At 45.0% G+C, this 23,390-nt stretch overlaps 1 protein-coding gene across 2 annotated transcripts; it reads right to left on the bottom strand.

Moving 5' to 3' along the window:
• Positions 1–911: 911 nt before the first annotated feature.
• On the bottom strand, positions 912–23,130 carry cenpf (centromere protein F). 2 transcript variants are annotated; one of them, XM_055865458.1, is made up of 21 exons: positions 23,058–23,130; positions 21,825–22,035; positions 21,510–21,706; positions 21,252–21,367; positions 20,742–20,833; positions 19,405–19,687; positions 18,305–18,507; positions 18,061–18,186; positions 17,767–17,895; positions 17,533–17,655; positions 17,153–17,288; positions 13,689–16,918; positions 13,363–13,522; positions 12,803–13,234; positions 12,341–12,457; positions 10,634–12,141; positions 10,177–10,401; positions 9,852–10,008; positions 2,880–3,617; positions 2,630–2,760; positions 912–1,679 (listed from the first exon to the last, which is right to left on the bottom strand). In XM_055865458.1, exons 2-21 carry the CDS (start codon positions 21,984–21,986, stop codon positions 1,464–1,466), a joined length of 8,481 nt encoding a protein of 2,826 aa, XP_055721433.1. In that variant the 5' UTR covers positions 21,987–22,035; positions 23,058–23,130; the 3' UTR covers positions 912–1,463. The 2 variants fall into 2 exon arrangements, with proteins under 2 accessions (XP_055721433.1, XP_055721434.1); XM_055865459.1 differs by having other exon boundaries at positions 2,630–2,739.
• Between the last annotated feature and the right edge of the window lie 260 nt (positions 23,131–23,390).

Here is a 23,390-nt window from a genome sequence, read left to right as displayed (position 1 = left end):
TATTAAACTTGTATTTCAACGTGTCTTATCTCCGCTCCTGGGGCCTGTTTTAACAGTGGTGCTGCAAGGTAACAGCCATTTAAAGTGCAGAGTCTCTGCCAGGACTGTGATTAAACATTATAAACTTTATTCCTGTCTGTGGTAGACTCAGTTCAATCCCAGAAGGAACAGCTTCATGCACAGATTCTTTAAGTCAAACTAACAAAAACTCTGCCTTTTTCATTCTTTATTTGGGAGTGCTGGAGTTATACTGGTTTGTGTGGTTTTTGGTACTGTAAACAAATACAAAATCCATCACCCTATTACGTTTGTCGGGTTATAAATGATGATTCTTTGTAGTGTCGACTGTATCAAGTACCGTAGGGCTATACGTTACATCTTGAAATTTGACTGACAAGACTTGAAGTTAAGGTATAAACTTCCCTGTTTAAATAGAGAAATGGTACATTCCCATGGTTTGTATAATAGTGATCCCATAGGGAAACATTTCATTCACGTTTTTAGACCCAGTATTAAGTTTAATTATCAAAAGCCCTGGTCTGTAAGTCTAACATTTTGTTATTTGGGGGGGAATATTTTCATGGTGACAGCAATGAGTACCGTAACTTCTAAGATTAATTTCATACAATTAGTCAACAAGGAATCAAACGCATACTTGAGATGTGAGGACGTGTCAACGAATATGATTGGTGGTGATTGACATGTGTCAGATCTTGATACAGGGGTATTTTGTGCAGTTAGATCTCTCTCCCTATGGCTTCAAAAAGCAGGATTATTGATTTCCTGAGCTGTGTGTGTGTGTCGACAGACTAGTCGCCGTCTGAGTGAGAAAATACCATGTAAGACAAAGCAAAATGAAATCATATGTACACTGATGTGAGACCATAGGTTAAAAGAGACAGTCAAGCAAATGTGATTACAATGTTTAGTAAAACAGCAGTTATATCATTATGAACAACCAATGAGCTGGAGTGAAGTGGAATTATTAGTTATTGACACAGAAAAGACCCGTAACGCTACAGAACTAGGTATTGGAGTTTATCCTATACGACTTTATGGGCTAGTTTCCACAGACACACATTAAGTTCCAATGGCATGGAGATTCTCCATCGAGGCATGCTTTCTAGTCCAGTAGGATGCATTTGGGTCTGGAAAACCAGCCCTATAAAAGCTTTTTATTGTTGTGCTATTAACAGCAGTAGTAAATCAGGAGGAATAGAAAGTATAAAACAGGTTCAGAACAAAACACAGAAACATTTCATATCTACAGCTCACATTGGAGAATCACATTCCATCTGTACTACTGTACCACAGACAGCAGATAAATGACATTAGTAATGCAGCTTACAGGTCTGCTATTTCAGACATTCTGACATCAGTATTCTGTCATCGCATTGGTTTGGGCTGAGGTGTTACTGGCATCTACTGCTGGTAATGACTGTACAGGTTAGTTAATTGCTATGTTACTGCACTTGGCAGTTCTCCTCTTGGCGTGATGATGTCATCATGGCCTCTTTGCGTTTCTCCCTCTGTTCCGGAGTCTTCCGTGTGCTCAGGGACCGACGGCCACGCCTCTCCTCGCCACTGGGGGCGGGACTAACACACAGGCCTTTCCCACCAGGGCTGTCAGACAGAGTTGCCATGCCGACAGGGCTCTGAAGGGACAGGGACTCCAGCCCCTGCAAGAGTAAGAAAGGGTTTTAAATGGTCATGTTATGGACAGAGACATGAGTGGACTCTCCCTGGCTTCCTAAAGTTAAATGGTCCACCCCCCCAGCTTCTAAGGTACCCGGTGGTATGACAAACTAGTTACAGCATAACAAAGTTCCTCTGCAATACTGGAGGCTGCTGAGGGGAGGACGGATTATAATAATGGCTGGAACAGAGCAAATGGAATGGCATCAAACACATGGAAACCAAGTGTTCGATGTATTTGATACCATTACCACAAGCCCATTCTCCCCAATTAAGGTGCCACCAACCTCCTGTGCTGTGCAACTACCACAGGGAGGCTTCACCACAAGTTAATATACCCCCAATATGGATGTGATCTTTCATTAGACTGAACTTATGGAGAGGGTGTTCTTTTAAGTGCTAATCCTGAAATGGGCCCGAGAGAGGAAGCCGTCTCACAAATGTCTTGCGAAAAAAAGTCACGACCGCCTGATGGAAACAGGGAAAGGCCGGTACAATTCTATTGTTCATTTGACATGGTAGCATCTTTCAAAAATCTGTTTGCCAATTGGATGGAGACGTGTGTGTGAGTGAATGTGTATGTTATCAGGTCTCCAGCGAGCCGTAGTCAAGAGTGATTTTCTAAGCCGAGAAAAGAGGGTCCCCATTGCAGATGTGACCCAGGTTAGGCTGACTGACTGAATACAACCATCTCACACCTTTTACTGACAAGTCTCTTCTCTACCCTCCATCTCTCCCATGGCTTATCTTGGCTTATATCACTCTCTGCTGAACAATGACACACTGTAATTTAACTGCAGTGTGTGGCTCACCTTCAGGACTCTGCTGCCCCCTGTGGGTGTCTCGTGTGCAGTGTGGGGCCGTGTTTCTGGCTGCATGTGACAATCTGCAGGTGCTCCGTCTTGTGTGTGTGTGTGTGTGTGTTGAAACTCACCTTGTGTTGGGGGGTTACAGAGGGGGTGGTGGCAGTGTGTCGTGCGGCGGCCAGACGAGGGCTACAGCGCTGCACTGCGGTTCTCCTCATGATGAAGGGACTGGCCTCTCCTAGAGGGATATCAGCAAACCCTGAGACATGAGACAAATCGAACATGAGGCTGATAGTAGTAGCTCAGGTTATTATGCTTCAATAAGAACAAAGTTATTGTTGGAATCCATCATCCATACACCATGTTCCCAGGTCTCACCTCTCTGCACCAGCTCAGGAAGTCCCTCTGGCCTAAACTCCTCCTCTTCCTGTCTACTTCCTGGTTTGGGAGTGGTTGCTGTTGCTTTGATCCTCTTGGCAGTGTTCAGCAGGGCCTCCTGTGCTTTAAATGGAGTGTTGCTGTTGTCGCTAGCTGCTAGCGCACCACAACCCCTCTTCCCCAACGAACCCTGACCCTGACCAGCAGGCACCGTGTTCTCAGAGTCCATCTTTGCGGGACACGACGGTATGAGTGGTTCCTGTACCCTGGCGGCTGACCTCCTGCCTGACTTTCGCCTGGGTGTGTTGTTGCTAGCATTGTTGCTAGCATTGTTAGCCGTGTTGCTAGCATTGTTAGCCGTGCTGCTAGCATTGTTAGCCGTGCTGCTAGCATTGTTAGCCGTGCTGCTAGTGGTTTGCGTGACAAAGCGCTCCAGACGAGTTTCCAGCGTGTCGTTGGTCTCCTCCAGCTTGTGGACACGGACCATCAGGCTGCAGTATTTATCCATGCTCTCGTCCGCCTCCCTGCTCCTCTCCTCCAAGGCTGCAGTAAGCTCCTCCAGTTCAGCCTCACTGCTCCTCTTCTGCACCTCCAACTCCCTGCTTCTCTCTGCTAGAGTCTTGCTGAGCACCTGTACCTCCTCACTCCTCTCCTCTAGAGCTTTCTTCAACTCTTTGAGTTCAGACTGCACCTCCTCAATGCTCCTCTTCTGTGCCTCATCACTGCTCTCTTCACCAGCTGGAACGACAGGGAGATTTTACATGAAAATGGGTTTGTGTTTTACATGGAGAGAAAAAAAAGGGGCAAAAAAAACAAAATCTGTTTTAGCAACATTTACAGAAATGATGATTAATGTGCATTGTCCCTGTCAATTAAATCTAATGACGTTCTACAATCTGAAGTTGTTTCAAACAGCGGTGTACTTAGGAAAAAATACTTTAAAGTACTACTTAAGTAGTTTTTGGGGGTATCTGTACTTTACTATTAATATTTTTGACCAATTACTTTTAATTTCACTACATCCCTAAAGAAAATAATGTACTTTTTACTCCATGCATTTTCGCTGACACCCAAAAGTACTCCTTGCATTTTGTATCTCACGTCACCCCGCTCCTCCGCTCTCTCCACTGGCTTCCAGTTGAAGCTCGCATCCGCTACAAGACCATGGTGCTTGCCTACGGAGCTGTGAGGGGAACGGCACCTCCGTACCTTCAGGCTCTGATCAGGCCCTACACCCAAACAAGGGCACTGCGTTCATCCACCTCTGAGGAAGTACAGTTCCCGCTCAGCCCAGTCAAAACTGTTCGCTGCTCTGGCACCCCACTGGTGGAACAAACTCCCTCACGACGCCAGGTCAGCGGAGTCAATCACCACCTTCCGGAGACACCTGAAACCCCACCTCTTTAAGGAATACCTAGGATAGGATAAAGTAATCCTTCTAACCCCCCCCCCCCCTTAAAAGAGTTAGATGCACTATTGTAAAGTGGTTGTTCCACTGGATATCATAAGGTGAATGCACCAATTTGTAAGTCGCTCTGGATAAGAGCGTCTGCTAAATGACTTAAATGTAAATGTATGGCTAGTGGGACAGGAAAATGGTCAAATTCATGCACTTATAAAGAGATCATCCCTGGGTCCACCCCACTGTCTCTGGTCTGGAGGACTCACTTAACACAAGTGCTTAGTTTGTACAGTGCATTCAGAAAGTATTCAGACCCCTTGACATTTTCCACATTGTTTATGTTACAGGATTATTCTAAAATGGGTGAAATAGTTATTTTTCCTCATCAGTACTTTGTTGGCGCACCTTTGGCAGCGACTATAGCCTCGAGTCTAGGGTATGACGCACAAGCTCGGCACACCTGTATTTGAGAAGTTTCTCCAATTCTTCTCTGCAGATCCTCTCAAGCTTTGTCAGGTTGAATGGGGATTGTCGCTGCACAGCTATTTTCAGGTCTCTCCAGAGAGGTTCGATTGTGTTCAAGTCCGGGCTTTGACTGGGCCACTCAAGCACATTCAGAGACCTGTTCTGAAGCCACTTCTGCGTTGTCTTGGCTGTGTGCTTAGGGTCGTTGTCCTGTTGGAAGGTGAACCTTCGCCCCAGTGAGGACCTGAGCACTCTGGAGCAGGTTTTCATCAAGGATCCCTCTGTACTTTGCTCCGTTTATCTTTGCCTCGATCCTGACTAGTCTCCCAGTCCCTGCCTCTGAAAAACATGCCTACAGCATGAGGTTGCCACCACCATGCTTCACCGTAGGGATGGTGCCAGGTTTCCTCCAGACGTGACACTTGGCATTCAGGCCAAAGAGTTCAATCTTGGCTTCATCAGACCAGATAATCTTGTTTATCATGGTCTGAGTCATTTAGGTGGCAAACTTCAAGCAAGTGCTGCAGAGATGGTTGTCCTTCTGGAAGGTTCTCCCATCTCCACAGAGGAACTCTGGAGCTCTGTCAGAGTGACCATCGGGTTCTTGGTCACCTCCCTGACCAAGGCCCTTCTCCCCCGATTGCTCAGTTTGGCCAGGCGGACAGCTCTAGGAAGAGTCTTGGTGGTTCCAAACTTCTTCCATTTCAGACGGATTGAGGCCACTGTGTTCTTGTTGGTACCCTTCCCTAGATGTGCCTCAACACAATCCTGTCACGAAGCTCTACGGACAATTTTGTCAACCTCATGGATTGGGTTTTGCTCTGACATACTGTCAACTGTGGGACCTTACATAGACAGGTGTATTCCTTTCAAAATCATGTCCAATCAATTTAATATACCACAGGAGGACTCCAATCAAGTTGTAGAAACATCTCAAGGTTGATCAATGGAAACAGGATGCACCTGAGCTCAATTTAGAGTCTCATAGCAAAGGGTCTGAATACTTATGTAATCAAGGTTTCTGTTTTTTATTTTACTTATAATAAAATTTCAAAAAAATTGGAATAAACTGTTTTCGCCTTGTCATTATGGGGTATTGTGTGTAGATTGATGAGGATTTTTAATTCATTTAATCCATTTTAGAATAAGGCTGTAACGTAACAAAAGTCAAGTGGTTTGAACACTTTCCAAATCAGGGATGCAAACTGCTGAAGGCGCAAAAAGGTGAAACATGCAACAAATCCCCGTCAGGGGGAAATGCAGGTTTTAACTAATTAAACAACAACCAATACCATCTACATGATCAGTCTGTGTGTGTAAAAGAAAAAGTGGCTAATGTGAAGCTAACTCACAGCAAAAAAATGTAAAGAAAGCAATCCAAGGTTATTAGTTGCCTAGACTTTACTGCAAATGAGAACGATACACTAATATAACAGTTACCCACGACAGCCTTTATAATAGAACACTTGTGACAACACACACATCTAAATATTGTACTTGGGAAAGGAAACCCCCCCATCTTAAAGTAGAAATATAATAAAACAAACAGGCAAACAGGCACTATATTTTTGCTCTATTATTCTGGCCACTATAGTAGACGACGATCACATGCACAAGGCTACATTGGTGCAAAAATAACGTTCACTGAGTAAATCATTTTATAATCCCCCTTCACTCACAAGTGTTACTGTCAAGTTCAACACAACAAAAGCAATGTCTTTGGACTACACTGCACAATATTACACTTTCTGCCTGTGGACATCTGTTCTACAATGTGCCAGCAGAGCACGATACCCTTTGTTGGCATAATTCATCTCTTTCAGGCAGAGTACACCTGGCATAGCCCTTTTAATCCACAATACTGAACAAGTGAGAAAATGGGCTATGCCAGGTGTACTCTGCCTGAAAGAGATGAATGTGTGGTGTTCCTTTCACCTCTATAGTGGCATCCAGCTTAAGCCAGGCCCAGCTCCACTTGATCCCTCAATACACTTGTTTAACAACAAATGCCTTATTTTCACCTAACTCTCTGGTTCTGAAAATTAACCACATACTGTAGAGGGAAAACATGAGTTCACAGATATTAGTTAGTTCGTTAGCTAGATAACATTTCACACAGATTACTTGAGTCCAGTAAGAAATTAACGCAAGTTGAGAAACGGCAAGAAGTCGTAGACCAGTTAACTTCTTATGGCTGGGTGGCAGTATGGAGTAGCTTGGATGAAAATGTGCCCAGAATAAACTGCCTGCCGCTCAGGCTCAGAGGCTAAGATATGCATATTATTAGTAGATTTGGATAGAAAACACTCTGAAGTTTCTAAAACTGTTTGAATGATGTCTGTGAGTATAACAGAACTCATATGGCAGGCAAAAACCTGAGAAAAAAATCCAACCAGGAAGTGGGAAATTTGAGGTTTGCCTATCCAATATACAGTGGGATATTGGGCATTTTGCACTTCCTAAGGCTTCCACTAGATGTCAACAGTCTTTAGAACCTTGTTTGATGCTTCTACTGTGAAGAATGAGGGAAGGAGAGCTCTTTGAGTCAGGTGTCTGGCACGAGCTGAACATGCACGCTCACGTGAGAGCGACCTGCTTTCCATCGCATTTCTGAAGACAAAGGAATTCTCCAGTTGAAACATTATTGAAGATTTATGTTAAAAACATCCTGAAGATTGATTCTATACATCGTTTGACATGTTTCTACGAACTGTAATGGAATTGTTTGACTTTTCGTCTGACCTGCACGTCATGAATGTGGATTACTGGATTGAACGCGCAAACAAAATGAAGGTATTTGGACATAAATTTTTTATTTTTGTTTATTTTACCGTTATTTTACCAGGTAAGTTGACTGAGAACACGTTCTCATTTGCAGCAACGACCTGGGGAATAGTTACAGGGGAGAGGAGGGGGATGAATGAGCCAATTGTAAACTGGGGATTATTAGGTGACCATGATGGGTTGAGGGCCAGATTGGGAATTTAGCCAGGACACCGGGGTTAACACCCCTACTCTTACGATAAGTGCCATGGGATCTTTAATGACCTCAGAGTCAGGACACCCGTTTAACGTCCCATCCGAAAGACGGCACCCTACACAGGGCAGTGTCCCCAATCACTACCCTGGGGCATTGGGATATTTTTTAGACCAGAGGAAAGAGTGCCTCCTACTGGCCCTCCAACACCACTTCCAGCAGCATCTGGTCTCCCATCCAGGGACTGACCAGGACCAACCCTGCTTAGCTCCAGAAGCAAGCCAGCAGTGGTATGCAGGGTGGTGGACTATATCAAACAAAACAAACATTTATTGTGGAACTGGGATTCCTGGGAGTGCATTCTGATGAAGATCATCAAAGGTAAGTGAATATTTATGCTATTTCTGACTTCTGTTGACTCCAAAAAATGGCGGATATCTTTATGGCTTATTTGGGCTCTGAGCGCTGTACTCAGATTATAGCATGGTGTACTTTTTCCGTAAAGTTTTTTTTAAAGCTGACACAGCGGTTGCATTCAGGAGAAGTTTATCTAAAGTTCCATGTTTAATACTTGTATCTTTATCAATGTTTATTATGAGTATTTCTGTAAATTGAGGTGGCTCTCTGCAAAATCACCGGACGTTTTGGGGGCAAAACATTACTGAACATAATGCGCCAATGTGAACTAAGATTTTTGGATATAAATATGAACTTTATCGAACAAAACATACATGTATTGTGTAACATGAAGTCCTATAAATGTCATCTGATGAAGATCAAAGATTAGTGATTAATTCTATCTCTATTTAAATTTTTTGTTACACCTCTCTTTGGCTGAAAAAATGGCTGTTTTTCTGTGACTTGGCACTGACCTAACATAATCGTTTATGGTGCTTTCGCTGTAAAGCCTTTTTGAAATCAGACACTGTGGTGGGATTAACAAGAGGTGTATCTTTAAAATGGTGTAAAATACTTGTATGTCTGAGGAATTTTAATTATGAGATTTCTGTTGTTTTGAATTTGGCGCCCTGCACTTTCACTGGCTGTTGTCATATCGATCCCGTTAACGGGATCTCAGCCGTAAGAAGTTTTAATATTATAGCGAATTGTTTAGGTTACTAACGTTAGCTCATCTGATGTAACGTTAGCTAGCTGGCGTTAGCTGTCTGACGTTATTAGCCTGCAATTTTTCACACCATAAACTCAATTATTTGTTCAGTTAAGTTGGCTAATGTTGCTCAACATTTCTCTGGCTAGCTAATGGATAATTCGATCAAGCTAGCAAGATAACGTTACTTAACAATGCTAACAATACTTGTTCCACCACACTTTCTCCCCCACCTCAAACTTTCCAAATGCCAGTTGTTTTTCGGTTACAGCTCATGAAGTACACTTTCATCACCTTCTCACCCCCTGGTCTCCGTGGTCAGGCTTCTCACCTAACGTTACCTCCTGGTTATGGTTCAGGGGACGCGCTGCTGTTAACTGACAAACTGCCTTTATACTCTCGACTTTACAAAGCTGATGCTGTAACTAGAGAATTGGTTGTCTCTTCTCTCTTCAGTCGCGTTGCATTCTGTTGTTATGTGAATGATTGGCTGAGCCTTAGTGATCCAAAGCACCCCCCCCCCAAACTTTCTCATCGGATCGACACGAATCATGTAGGTCACCTATTTTGGATTCAAAACGGCAAATGTTTGTATCCCTGCCAAATGCACTGTAAATTATGTCTGAGTGTTGGAGTGTGCACCTGGCTATCCGTAAATAAAATAAATAAAAACATGGTGCCGCCTGGTTTGCAATATAAGGAATTTTAAATTATTTATACATTTACTTTCAATACTTAAGTATATTTGAGCAATTACATTTACTTTTGATACTTAAGTATATTTAAAACCAAATAGTTTTACTCAAGTAGTGTTTTACTGGGTGACTTTCACTTGAGAAATGTTCTATTAGGTTATCTTTACTTTTACTCAAGTATTACAAATTGGGTACTTTTTCCACCACTTGTTTCAAATAATGTAAGTATTAATGTGGGGTTCCCCAGGGTTCAATTCTTGGGCCCCTACTGTTTTCATATATCAATGACATTTATTATTGATGGTAATGTAGTAGATAATGGTACCTGGTGTCTGGCTGGCCTGTAGTTGCTGGGTCTCCAGTACAAGAGCCTCCCTCTCCTTCTCCAGCTGTTTACAGGAGTTCATCCACAAGTTAACCTTACTGAGGGCTGAGTCCCTCTCCTTAGACAGACGGGCCACTCTGGAGCTCAGCTCAGACACCTCCAGACAGGACACAGATAAATAATATTAGTCACCATAATAATCACTCACAGATGTATATATATTTTTTTTTAAATTTAAATAATACATTTTCAAGTGGTTTTCACTCCTAATTTAATGCAATGAATTTCCAGGCCGTAAAGCAACAATGTGACAAGGGCTGTATACCTGTTTGCTGCTGTCCTGCTGTGTGATGGTAGTGCTGAGCTCCTCCATTCTGGTTCTCAGGCTGCTCAGCTCTGACAGATGACCTCTGACCTCCTCCTCCGCTGCAGCCAACTGTCCCCTCAGCACCTCCTGCTCCGAGGTCAGCTCACCCCTAAGGGCTGCCACCTCCTCCTCCTGCTGTGCCTTCAGCACTTCCTTCTCTGAGGTAACCTCCTCCAGGGATAACTAGGGAGGAGTCCGTAGTGTGTTAGAAAGAGGACATACATAGTGTGACTGACACACTGCATTACTGAACTAGAATACTGGCACAGGGGAACACGTCTCGGTTTCCAACACATTAACCATGGTTGAAAAGTACAAAGATCATTCCAGTCTCGTATGGATGAATGAAAACCCCAAATACTAAGAATATAGGCTATTCTACATGATATCAATAGAACTATAGAAAACCACTGACCTTGTAGCTTTCTGCCTGCTGCTGTAGTTCTAGTCTCTCTGCAGACTGAGCCTGTTCTTTCTGCTCCCACTCCGACAGTAGCGCCTGCAGCTTCTCCATCTCTTGCTGCAGGGTGTTGTTGTTCTCTCTGATGTCCCCCATCTCGTTCTGCTGTGCCTCCAGGTCCTCCTGCAGTCTCAGAGTCAGCAACTCTCTCTCCTTCTGCCGCTCGACCTCCAAAGCCTGCAGTCGATCCACCTCTTTCTTCAGCCTCTCCCCCTCAGTCTTCCATTCACCTACTAAGTACTGCAGCCTCTCGCGCTCTTTCTCCCATTCCTCCGTTAGAGACCGCCTTCTCTCCTTCTCTCCCCCCAGGTCTTCTCTGCATTTCTGCAGCTCAGAGCTCACAGAGCCAAACTGGGCCTGTAACTCTTCCACCATTGCCCTCTGTTTGTCCTCCGCCTCTCTCATCCCTCTCTCCAGTTCCTCAGTGGCAGCTCGGTTTGCTGCCTTCAGCTCCTCAATCTCTGCGTTCTTCAGGGAGAGCGCTCCCTCAAGCCTCTCCTTCTCATTTCTCAGGCTGTCCAGTTCAGCGGTCATCTCCTCAATCTTCCTGGCCAGTTCCTTCTTCTCTTCCTCCAACTCTTCCAGTTGGGCCATGGCCGTGTCTGCCTGAAGCACAGCCTCCTCTAGGTTTTGGTCAGCGTCTTCCCTCTCCCTCTCCTGTTTGTCTATCTGGTCCTGAAGAGCATCAGCTTTCCTCCGGGCAGCCTTCAGCAGTTCGCTCATGTGTTTTTTCTTTCTCTCGTCGGACTCTATGCGGACCTGGAGCCTCTCGATGCCCGACCTCATTTGGGCCACCTCCTCCTGGGTTGAGTTGAGGCGTGAGGCTATCTCTCCTTTCTCTAGCAGAGAAGACTCCAGAGACTGAGCAAGTCTAGATATCTCCCCTTCCAGAGACTGGATCTTAGAGGCCATGGACTCAGTGTCTCTGCTCGCAGAGCTCTGGTTATCTTTGAAGCTGTTCAGTTGGTTAATCAGGTTGTCCTTCTCCCCGCTCTGCAGGGTGATGGTCTTCTCTAGCGTCTGACACTGCAGCACCAGCTGACCTCTCTCCTTCTGCAGACTCTCCAGGTTAGCGGACGTCACATCAGATTCCCTCTTCCCATTTCTGATATCTTCCTCTAAGATCTTAATAACCTCTCTAGTATCCACGTTTGTCTTCTCCAGACTCTCTGCCTTATCCTTCCACTGTGCCACTGACTGTTCCAGCTCATCTCTATCCTCGCTGCAAGACACTAGCTCCTGTCTGAGTTGTCCGTTCTCTGAGGTGAGGGTGGCAAGCTGCTGGGCCAGGTCACATTTAGCTTTGCGGCTAGCCTCCATCTCCCTCTCCAGCGTGACTTTCTGTTCTGTCAGGCACTCCAAATCAGCCTCCATGGAGAGGATGTGTTTCTCCAGATTGGCCTTCTCAGAACGAACCCTCTTCAGTTCGCTTTCCACCTGGAAGAACCTCTCGCTCCAACCACCTTCAGGATGGAAGAATCATATCTTCATTAATTCATAAATAAAATAAAAAGCTTTTCACTTTCTATACATTTGCCTAAAGCACTAAAATTAAACCAATTAGATGCTAGCACTATTAAAATGAGGCATATTACAAAGATAAAATTAGATAATAGAATTTGTAATTTCCAGAGGTCCACAATTTGGGTTTCTGGTCCTTACCTTTGGCCAGCTCCAGCGTCTCCAGCATCTCCATGACATCAGAGAGCTGACATTTAGAGGTCTGCAGGGCCAGTCTCAGGGACTCGGACTCCTCTGTCAACTCTGAGATCTGGTCACCTGATAATAAATACATGTTATTGCCATCATTAAAACACCCTTGAGAGTAAACATAATAAACAGGACAAAAGACTAAAACAGCAACTTTTTTTGGACATATTGGTCATTTAGCGCCGGCTCTTATCCAGAGGAACTTACAGTTACTGCATTAAACTAAGGTTGGTAAGACAATCATGTATCAACTTTATTGAGAGTAGAAACCATCCACATAAAAGCAGCTATAAGCCACATCAGTGCTAGTAAGTGTTAGTGCAAGAAAGACAAGTACAACAGTATGGTGTTTGTTTATATTAGGGAGGGGGCGGGTGGGTCAACAAAGGAGATAGTGTTTCGTTAAAAACCAACCTAGCGTCCGTCTCTCCACTATGGCAGCGCTAATCTTCTCTGCGGCACCACACCTCTCCTCCTCCATCTGTTGGACCTTCCCCTCTAACTCTTCAACTTTGACCTCCAACTCAGAGCACAGCTCCTTCTTGAGGGTCATCTCAGAGGTAGCGAGGTCAAGCTGGGAGTGGAGGGTCTGAAGCTCCTCCTCTAGCTTTCTGAGCGCCTCCCTGCTCAGGGCCAGCTGGTCCTGGTCACGGGGAGTTTCAGAGACTGCTGGATGTTCACCTCTGACGGTCACATCATCATTATCTAGGCTTTCACTGAGCGCTATCTGCTGCTCTACAGGGACTTTATCCATGCAGTCACTGAACTCTACAGTTGGCTCATCGTTGCCGTCACTTCCTGCCTGTAGAGGTACCTCAGAGTTGTGGAGGTCATCTGATTGCTCAGCTGATGAGATCAAGGAAATAAAGTAAATCCTTGTGAACCCGAAGCATACATTATATTAACATCAAGATTTATGTAAATGGAAAGCATAACTACTAGAAATTCAATGTCTTATCATATCATCAACAAACCTGTTGGTTTCATCTCCACGGTATCTTCTTTTACGGGTAAGCTGACGTTGAAAAAGGAGCCTGACGTCAGTCTGGAAGTCGGTCTGTCCGCCTCTCCTGTAGAGACCTTCTGGTCTCTCTTGGTCTGAAGCTGCTCTATGAGAGACTGCTGCTGGCTTGCCTGTCATAATAATTATAATACATTTACAAAACACATTTTACTTCCAAGGACCTATACAATACAGGCCATCGTTGTAAATAAGAATTTGACCTGCCTTGTAAAATAAACACTAAAAACAAAATCCCAAAATTACATACACAATTAGCTCTCCCACTTTCCGATTTACCTGAGTCATCAGGCTGTCATAGTGTTCCTTGAACAGGGCTAGTTCACCCTGCAGTCCGCTCAGTCTCTGCTGGAGCTCGGTTTGTTCCCTCTCAAACGTCCCGATCCTCTCTCTGGCCTCGTCGTCGCTCTGCCGGGTCGCTCTCTCAAACGCAGACTGAACAGCCTCGTAGTTCTCCGCCAGGCTCTGTAACGTACGCTGGAGACACTCGTTCTCCTGTTTGACCGCATCCCTCTCATCCCCAGCGTTCAGACTGTGCCTCTGCAAGTCAGCCTCAAGTTGCTCCCTCTCCACAGTCAACTGCTCCCTCTCCACAGTCAACTGCTCCCTCTCCACAGTCAACTGCTCCCTCTCCACAGTCAACTGCTCCCTCTCCACAGTCAACTGCTCCCTCTCCACAGTCAACTGCTCCCTCTCCACAGTCAACTGCTCCCTCTCCACAGTCAACTGCTCCCTCTCCACAGTCAACTGCTCCCTCTCCACAGTCAACTGCTCCCTCTCCACAGTCAACTGCTCCCTCTCCACAGTCAACTGCTCCCTCTCCACAGTCAACTGCTCCCTCTCCACAGTCAACTGCTCCCTCTCCACAGTCAACTGCTCCCTCTCCACAGTCAACTGCTCCCTCTCCACAGTCAACTGCTCCCTCTCCACAGTCAACTGCTCCCTCTCCACAGTCAACTGCTCCCTCTCCACAGTCAACTGCTCCCTCTCCACAGTCAACTGCTCCCTCTCCACAGTCAACTGCTCCCTCTCCACAGTCAACTGCTCCCTCTCCACAGTCAACTGCTCCCTCTCCACAGTCAACTGCTCCCTCTCCACAGTCAACTGCTCCCTCTCCACAGTCAACTGCTCCCTCTCCACAGTCAACTGCTCCCTCTCCACAGTGAGCTGAATGATGTCCATCTCCAGTTGGCTGTGTTTTCTAATCTCCTCCTCCAGGGTCTCCATCAGCCCATCAACAGTGGCCTGGAGTGATTCCACTAAACTTGCTGTGGACAAGGCAGCCTGCATCTGCTGGCGAGTGTCTTCAAGAGTTGCTGTCACCTGGGTGACTTCACAGCTCTTCTCTGACAGCTGCTCTTTGACAGAGCCCAGCTCGGTCTCCAAGGTGCCCCTTTGCGTTGCGCTCTCCTCCAGTCTCCCGTTCAGAGAGGCCACGGTTCCTCTGAGTTCCTCCACAGTTCCTTTAAGCTCCTCTATCTGGGTGTCAAAGGTGTTCATGCAGGCCTCGTTGTCCTCCAGGTCCATCTGAAGCATCTCCAGCTGGACCTTGATCTTGTTCATGCTGATGACCTTCTCTTTCAGGGCGTTGGTAGCTTTGTCTTGTTCAGACTCAGCCTGGTTCAACCTCTCTTTCAGACTCTTAATCTTACGGTCTTTCTCATCGACACCGTTTCTGGCAGAAGACAAATCTTCTCTCAGCTTAGACAGTTCTAATGAGGTCCTCTCCCATTTCTCCTTAGCCTCGGCTGCCTCCTGGCTTTTACTCTCCAGCTGGCTCTTTACAATCTCAAGCTGCTCCTTCAGGCCTCTTTGTTTCTGGAGGTAAGTCTCCAGCTCTGTGACATGGCTCTCGGCTTCCTTACGGAGTCTCTCTGAGAGCTCTTTGACTTGCATCTCCTGAGAAGAGATTAGGTTTGTTTTCTCCACCAGGCTGCTCTCCAGGTTGGAGTTGAGCTCCACGGCAGCCGAGTGGGTCTTCTGCAGAGCTTCCAGGGAGTTATTCAGGTCAGAAGACAGCTGGGTGGAAGCAGCATTATTCTCAGCGAGTCTGTCCTTCAATGTAGAGATCTGCTTCAGCAAACCATTCCTCTCCTCTTCCTGGGAGTCCTGAAGGCTTTGATACTTCACAGAAACCTCTTCAGCTTCCCTCTGGATTTTCTCTACTTTCTCTGCCATCTCTGCCTTTTCCCTCTCAAGATCTGAGGCCTTGGTCTCAGCTTCGTTCACCTGAGCCTCTAGTTTCTCAACTAAGTCTCTCAGTTTCTGCAGCTCTGTCTCAGTATGGGTCAGGGTCTCGGTCATGTTCTGCAGAGCGCTTATGGACTCCTGTGCCGCAGCCGTCAGATTATCACAGCGCTCCTGTAGAGAGCCAACAGTTTTCACCTGCTCTGAGAGACTATTGACTTCACCCTGAAGATTTTCCCCTCTCTTTTCTGCCTCGGAAAGCTTCTGCACAATATCCTCTTTAGTATTGACAATGTTGTCATACTTGGCCTGTAGTTTAACACCCAAAATTTTCTGGATCTTCAGGTTGGACTCCAGTGAAGACACCTGGTCCTGGAGGAACGGCAGCTCCTGCTGAATCGTAACCAGACTCAGCTTGGCCTGCTCAGCCTCGTCTGCCTTCAATGCTACGCTTTCCTCACACTCCTTCAGGAGGGCGGTCTTCTCCTGGGTAAACCTGGCCAGCTGTTCCTCCTGTAGGGCCGTGGTCTGAGCCAGGCTCTCCCTGAGCTGGGCTGCTTCGCTCTGGCCTAACTCTACCAGAGCATCTTTGGACCGGGCCAGGTCGCAGGCCGCCTGGTACTGCTCCTGGAGCTCAGTGTGAAACATTTCGGCCCGCTTCGCCCTGCCAGTCTCCACCTGCAGCCTGGACTCCATGTCCTTCACTTGTCCCTCGAGCTGGGTCACCTGCAACCCAACGGTTTCCAGGTTTTTTGAGTGTTTCTGGTCAGACTCCATCAGCTGTTTCTGAAGCTCTTCGTACATGCAGCCCTTCTCCTCCAGGTCGGTACACTTGTTGAGGAGTTCTCCCTTCAGAGAGTCAATCTGCCCCGATAGACAAGCCTTCTCAGCCTCCAGAGTCTTCAGCTGCTCCTTTAGACCTCTGTTATCGTCGTTCAACGAGCTCAGACTCTTCTCCAGCTCAGTGATTTTGTCGACAAAGCCTTGCTGCACAGCCTCAGTCTCGTTAACGAGCGTCTCCTTCTCCGTTTTCCATCCCTGAAGTGTCTCGTACTCCTTCTTCAGCTGCACAAACTCGCTCTGAGTGGTGGTCAGGGTTATCTTCAGTTCCTGGATCTCCTTCTCCAGAGCTCTGTGTTTGTTTGTGATCTGTTCCACTTCCTGTTTTTGGGTATTCAGTTCACTCTGAGTCTTGTCATTCTTGGTCTCTGCGTCTGCGAGCGTTTTCTTTAGGTTCTCTAGATCTTGGGCTGACGATCTGGTCTGGCTTTCAAGTTTAGTGACAAGTCCTTTCAGCTCTTCGGACTGAGCTTCATTTTTGGCTGTTGAACAACAGACACACAGAAACAACATCTAATGTGGGGAAGCCAAAACCAGAGAAATGACAAGGCATGGAATGAAAATGAGCTCATTCCACATCAAACAGGATTTAAAACATGACTTTTATATTGCTAAATCATAATCGATAGGTTTGGAAACCATGCACAAAGTCTCACTTAAACAAGAGATTTTATATCAATGAGTACCTGGATAAATAAAGGTTAAACAAAACCTACCTCTGAAGTCATCCAGCATGCTCTGGGTGCGTTTGAGGTTCTGCTCGGAGGTCTTCCTCTCCTCCTCCAGCTGAGACAGCCTCTTGCTACCTTGGTCCAGCTGGGCGCTCACAATGTTCTTCTCTCTCTGCAGCTCCTGGACAAGTTAAACACACAACAGTCAGATTACCTCTGGTTCCAAGATAGAGGACATCCAATGTCCTCAATGACCACCCAGGCTAGGGGTGAAACATTGTGTGCGTATATTAAAATAGTTTTTTTTGTTGTGTGTGGTTTCATTGTGTTTTTTAAATTTTGCCCAGCACATTTCCCCACAAATTAACACGTTACAGAAGAATACATAATAGGTTTAAAGAGAAATTCCATGAATCATGGCCCACCTCAAATTTCTTCCTGAGGTCCTGCTCCTTGTTTTGGCTGGCCTGTTGGCTCTGTTCTGACCTCAGCAGCTTCTGTTTCTGCTCCTCCTGGTCTCTCTCCAGCTGGCTCCTCTGGCATGACACCTGTCAGAGAGGGAATTGACATACTTGGTAACAGGAAGTGAACTTTGAGTGGTTGTCAGTGACGTGTAGAAATGAATAACTTCGGCCCATAATCACAACGTTTTACATTACCTTGTCCATCTCAGCCTGCAGGATGTTGTGGTCTTTCTTGGCTTGCTGTATCTCCTGGTTCAGCTTGGTCTTGGTCTGGTTAAACTGCTGCTCTAAGGCGTGGTGGCTGCTCTGGAGGTGGGACAGCTCCTACACACAAACACAAGAAAACATACATTTTACACCTCCCTTCAGCAACAGCTGTTCCACAAAAAAACAAAACATGGGTAACAGAGATTGAAGTTGCCACAGGTGGATTCACAGTATTAATTTCAACTACAAAGTCTGAAAGAACAGAGGACAAATGGAGCAGACCTTCTGGCTCTCCTTCTCCTGGTCTTTGACCTTCTGTTCCAGAGCTCGTCTGCAGCTCTCAGCGTTGTGCCTCTGGCAGGACATCTCCTCAGAGACCTGTTTCAATTTCTGCTCCATTGACACACACTGGGAGGAGGCACAGTAATGATTCATACATTTTCTTGTGTTCAAAACAGCCCTCAGAAACACAACAGGAATGCATTAGCAAATGATTTCATTTTTTAATACTCCATGTATCCCCTACCTTGGCGACAGCTTGTTCGTGCTGAGTGGTAGCCTTGCTAAGTTCATCTATGCTCTTGCCCAGGGTCCTGTCTCTGTCGGTCAGGTCTCTCCTAGCCTGGTCCAGCTGGCCTTGGAGCTCCTGGAGCCTGCCGCTCTGCATCCTCGCGTCCTTCTCCTGTGACTGCAGACGCTGCTCCAGCTCAGACACTTTACTCTTCAGCTCTGACAGGGCATTAAAAAAAACAGGACCAAACATTGAGAAACAAGGAGACGCGACTACACCACCGGAGTTTTCCCAGTCAGAACATTTTGTTTTTCCGTTACAATGCGTTTTCTCACAATTGTGCCTACTGACAGGGTTTGTAAAGATAGTATTAGTATAACAGGGTGTGGCCTAAAGAATAGTATTAGCATAACAGGGCGTGGCCTAACAGATAGTATTAGTATAACAAGGCGTGGCCTAAAGGATAGCATTAGTATAACAGGGTGTGGCCTAAAGGATAGCATTGGTATAACAGGGTGTGGCCTAAAGGATAGCATAACAGGGCGTGGCCTAAAGGTTGGCATTAGTATAACAGGGCGTGGCCTAAAGGTTGGCATTGGTATAACAGGGTGTGGCCTAAAGGTTGGCATTGGTATAACAGGGCGTGGCCTAAAGGATAGCATTAGTATAACAGGGTGTGGCCTAAAGGATGGCATTAGTATAACAGGGTGTGGCCTAAAGGATAGTATTAGTATAACAGGGTGTGGCCTAAAGGATATCATTAGTATAACAGGGTGTGGCCTAAAGGATATCATTAGTATAACAGGGTGTGGCCTAAAGGATAGCATTAGTATAACAGGGTGTGGCCTAAATGATAGCATTTGTATAACAGGGTGTGGCCTAAAGGATAGCAATAGTATAACAGGGCGTGGCCTAAAGGATAGCAATAGTATAACAGGGTGTGGCCTAAAGGATAGCATTAGTATAACAGGGCGTGGCCTAAAGGATGGTATTAGTATAACAGGGAGTGGCCTAAAGGATAGCATTAGTATAACAGGGCGTGGCCTAAAGGATAGTATTAGTATAACAGGGAGTGGCCTAAAGGATAGTCTTAGTATAACAGGGAGTAGCCTAACCTTGATTCAACATCCTCAACTGTTCCATCTGCTGGGAGGAGCCATCAGAATCAAACTGGGATACAGATGTGCTGATTCGCTGGATGGATTTGATTGGTGTATCCTCTGTGTTCCACAGGAAGCCGCCAGCAGATGTCCCGCCCCCTGCCCGCCTAGCCAGGGGTGTTTCAATGGTGCCCTGGGACTGGCGGCCCTTGTCCTGCTGTTGCCATGGGAATATGGAGGAGCCTGCTTGTTGCCGGGTGGCAATGTCCTTATGACTGACGGACGACTGGTTCAACAGCTAGAAGACAAGACAGAACCATGCATCAGTATGCATCGTATTAAAGTCCCTCCAGGATTTTGCAAATGCAACTCTTCTGTGTGCAAAATCAACAATTCCCTGCATATTACGAGGGCTTGGAAATTGGGAAAATCACTGCAATATTACAGCATAAAACTGTCTGCTCACCGCATTACAAAAGGAGGGCTCGCAATTTTAGCTTATCGCTGCACTTTAACCACATAAAATGAGTCAGCGGAGTTTTGGGACAATTGGATAAAAAGCATAGTAAATTGCCATGCAAAGTCTAAGAGCTGCAATAGCAAAATCAAACATTTCTGCCCACAAATATAACAGAAAAACACAGTACAATCCTGGAGGGGCTGGTATTACACCATACAGATGTGGTCAAATGTATTGGCACCCCTGCAATTTTATATATAAAAAAAAAAACATGTTTAATTGCTATTTTTACCTATAGGCACCTGCACTACAGATGAATTAAATTACACAATAAACGAGAATCAGCCTCCAACCAAACTAACTATAACTTAGAATAATTTAGTCCAGGCAATTTTTTAAAAAACTTTAAAGTGAAAAATAACAGTGTCAGTTTAGATTTGTTCTTCTTGCTCCTGTGCAGTTGGAAATCAAACAATCACATCTGTAAACACCAACAGTGTTTTCCATTTCAAACTATTTTAGAAGAAATAGTGAATTATGCAAGGGTGCCAATACTTTTGACCGCATCTATGTTATGCTACTTCAAAGCAACAACAACGCTTTGATTTGTATGACTAGTTCAACAGGTATAGATGTTTTATTGTCACATACACCGGATAGGTGCAGTGAAATGTGTTGTTTTACAGGGTCAGCAATAGTAGTACGGCGCCCCTGGATCAAATTAGGGTTAAGTGCCTTGCTCAAAGGCACATCAAAAGACTCTGGTATTTGAAACAGGGACCTTTCAGTTCCAGAGTGTCATAAAGGATTATCATGCTAACAAAACCACTCCAATTGTAGTCCCTGCACTGCATCTGACTGTGTGGTTGTGCTACTGAGCATTTCAACTCACTTTGACCTGTGTGATTTTCAGTTCGGCTTCCAGTCTCTTCCTCTCTTCCACCTCCTGGTTGTATCTCTCCTGAAGGTCCTCCAGTCTGGAGTCTGGGAGGGAGAGGAACTGTTCACACCACAACCATGCACTTAAAATAGACAGATGATACTAGGTATGGAGGCCTCTGCCAGGGTTCGGGTCAACTTCCTTTAAATTCCAGTCGATTCAGGAAGTACACTGAAATTCTCTCAATTTTTTCCCAATTAGTAATATTTGGAATTGGAATCAAATGTATTTATAATGCCCTTTTTACATCAGCCAAATCCGAATTTGGTTTACTTTCTGAATTTAAATGGAATGGACTCCAACCATGGCTACAACTGCACCGTGACACTTTTTTATCAGGGAAGTTGACTGAGAACACATTCTCATTTACAGCAACGACCCGGGGAACAGTTACGGGGGAGAGGAGGGGGATGAATGAGCCAATTGCACAGAATGTAAGTGGGCCATATTGTGGTACTCTACCATGCTGCCTGTAGCTGGGAGTCGCAGCAGGAGTGGCAAAGGTCTTCTGAGGAGTGCTGTAGGACTGTAGATCAGAGGAGTGAGAGAGCTGCGAACGGTCCTTTTCATTCTTATATCTGTAGAGAGGAATACAGTGTTATTATTACCCTGTTGTAACCATCCGATTTCTAGGCTAGCTAAGCATCTCCAGTATGTGCACAAAGCCAACAGATTTCTCGTACAGCCCTAGTTTACAGTAGTACTGAGCAAGCGACTCACTTCCTGAGTTCCTGCTCCAGTCGTTCTATGGTCTTCTTGCTGGTGCTGAGCTGACCCTCCAGGTTGCTGACCTGTTGCACTTTGACCCCCAGGTCGTGGGTCACCTTCTGACGGGCTTTCTCCACGGCGTCACATGACTCTACTAAGGCCTGGTTCTCCCTCTTAATGGCAGACGCCTCGCTCTTCTCACTGTCAACCTGGAGAACACACAACTTTGAATGTCAAACACACAAACTGAATGTAAAAACAGAAATTCCCCTAGGATAAAGTATTGTTAATGTTTTGGAATTCAACACCATAACTTAAGTCAGCAACCTTTTGTTTCTGTTTTTGTAGAGCAGCCTCCAGTGAGTCGAGCTGGAACTGTTTCTGAGTCCTCTCCTTCTTCAGCTTGTCCAGCTGTCCCTCAATCTCTTGTATCTTCTGCAGGGCTTTACCTGAAAGACCATCCTTCCACTCCTCCACTACCCAGCTCATACTGCTTCAATATCTGTAGCTAGCTACGTCAAGCCTCAACCGGCATATCCTGGGAGGGGAGAAGTACCAAAACTAAAGTTAGCTAGCTAAGCATATTTGAATGGAGGCAGTGCTAGTGACATAGCACTAAATAGTACACCAGATTCATAATGTTTTATATTGAATTTCACAATTCTGATATTTATTTGATTGATGTTAAATAATAAAAAAATACAATATCCAAATGTAAAAGTGCATATAAAATTATCAGGAATTTGTCATATTTATAGGGCTACTAGTGACAAAGTTTATTTGACAGCTTTGACTCAGTAAATAGTGTTTGATCGTCACAGTTTACACACACACATGTATAACTAACTGGGACGAATGAGTGCAAGTGGGGGGTATTGAAATTCCATACATTTTGAAGGTTACAAATTCGAATGTGTTACAAAAATCTATAAATTGTTTTTACACAAAACATCAAACAGATAAAGACAAAAACACATACAGGGTATTTACATAAAACATTTTTGGCAAAAGCTTAATTAACAGTATCAATTGATTTCAATACCTTATTCATACTATTCAATGTGGCAAAGTCATTATTTAAGTACACCTTAAAATATATTGAATAAGATGTTTCCCCCACAAAAAAAAATATATTTTTATAGATGTGATATTTAGCAAGAATTTGTATCAAATGTATCACATACTTTCGTTAGTGGAGAATCATGAACTATCAAAAACTAAAAGAAATCTCAAACTCTCTGCTACTGACTCGTTTTGAATCATATGTCTTGGTTATAAATGAGGCATAACTACTGCCTTTTATCAAATATATTATTTCTCTGCGTTTATGCACTTTAGCTTAGATAGCCACCGCTAGCTAATCAAGCTAACGTTAGCCTAATTTAGCGCTAGCTAGACCGCTTTTCATATCGAATGTAAACAAAGTAAAATTTACAGCGGACGAACAGAGAGTAGTTTTTGCAACTACCAAAACTGTTCAAAACAATATTGTGTCCAATTTAACTTTCTGCTTTACCAACTTGTTGCAAAAAAAATGTTTAGGTAGAAATCCGAACTCACCTAAAAGCGGTGATTCTTGTTCTTGTGATTTCGCTCCGAAAGACAAAATGCTGCTGAAAATTCAAAATCCCCCAACGCGCCTAGTAATCTCCGAAATGGCGTTTGATTGGATAATTATAGTGATTTTGTCAGAAACCCACCATTGATTGGACGCTTGAATTTGAACAAGCCCCCGCCCCCAGAATATTGCGGCAGTTTATTTGTCACATGACTAGCCAAGGGACTAAAGGGTTGATCCGAGGGAGGGATCAGTCTTGAAAATCGTGTATTGTATTGGTACTGTATTGGTTTGTAGTTACTCACCCTCAACTGGTAGATTGTTGTAACGTTTCC

Source organism: Salvelinus fontinalis, chromosome 16, assembly GCF_029448725.1.
Source record: "Salvelinus fontinalis isolate EN_2023a chromosome 16, ASM2944872v1, whole genome shotgun sequence".
In the NCBI taxonomy this organism is placed as follows: domain Eukaryota; kingdom Metazoa; phylum Chordata; class Actinopteri; order Salmoniformes; family Salmonidae; genus Salvelinus; species Salvelinus fontinalis.
This window is presented reverse-complemented; position numbering and strand designations above follow the sequence as displayed.

Bases quoted from the DNA above. Each gene is read 5' to 3' on its own strand.
- cenpf (XM_055865458.1), bottom strand. From the start codon at position 21,986: ATGAGCTGGGTAGTGGAGGAGTGGAAGGATGGTCTTTCAGGTAAAGCC. The intron at 19,688-20,741 runs GTGAGTTGAAAT...CTTGTCTTCTAG, and splicing joins TGAAAATCACACAGGTCAAA to CTGTTGAACCAGTCGTCCGT. The intron at 18,187-18,304 runs GTAGGGGATACA...GCCTCCTCCCAG, and splicing joins ACGAACAAGCTGTCGCCAAG to TGTGTGTCAATGGAGCAGAA.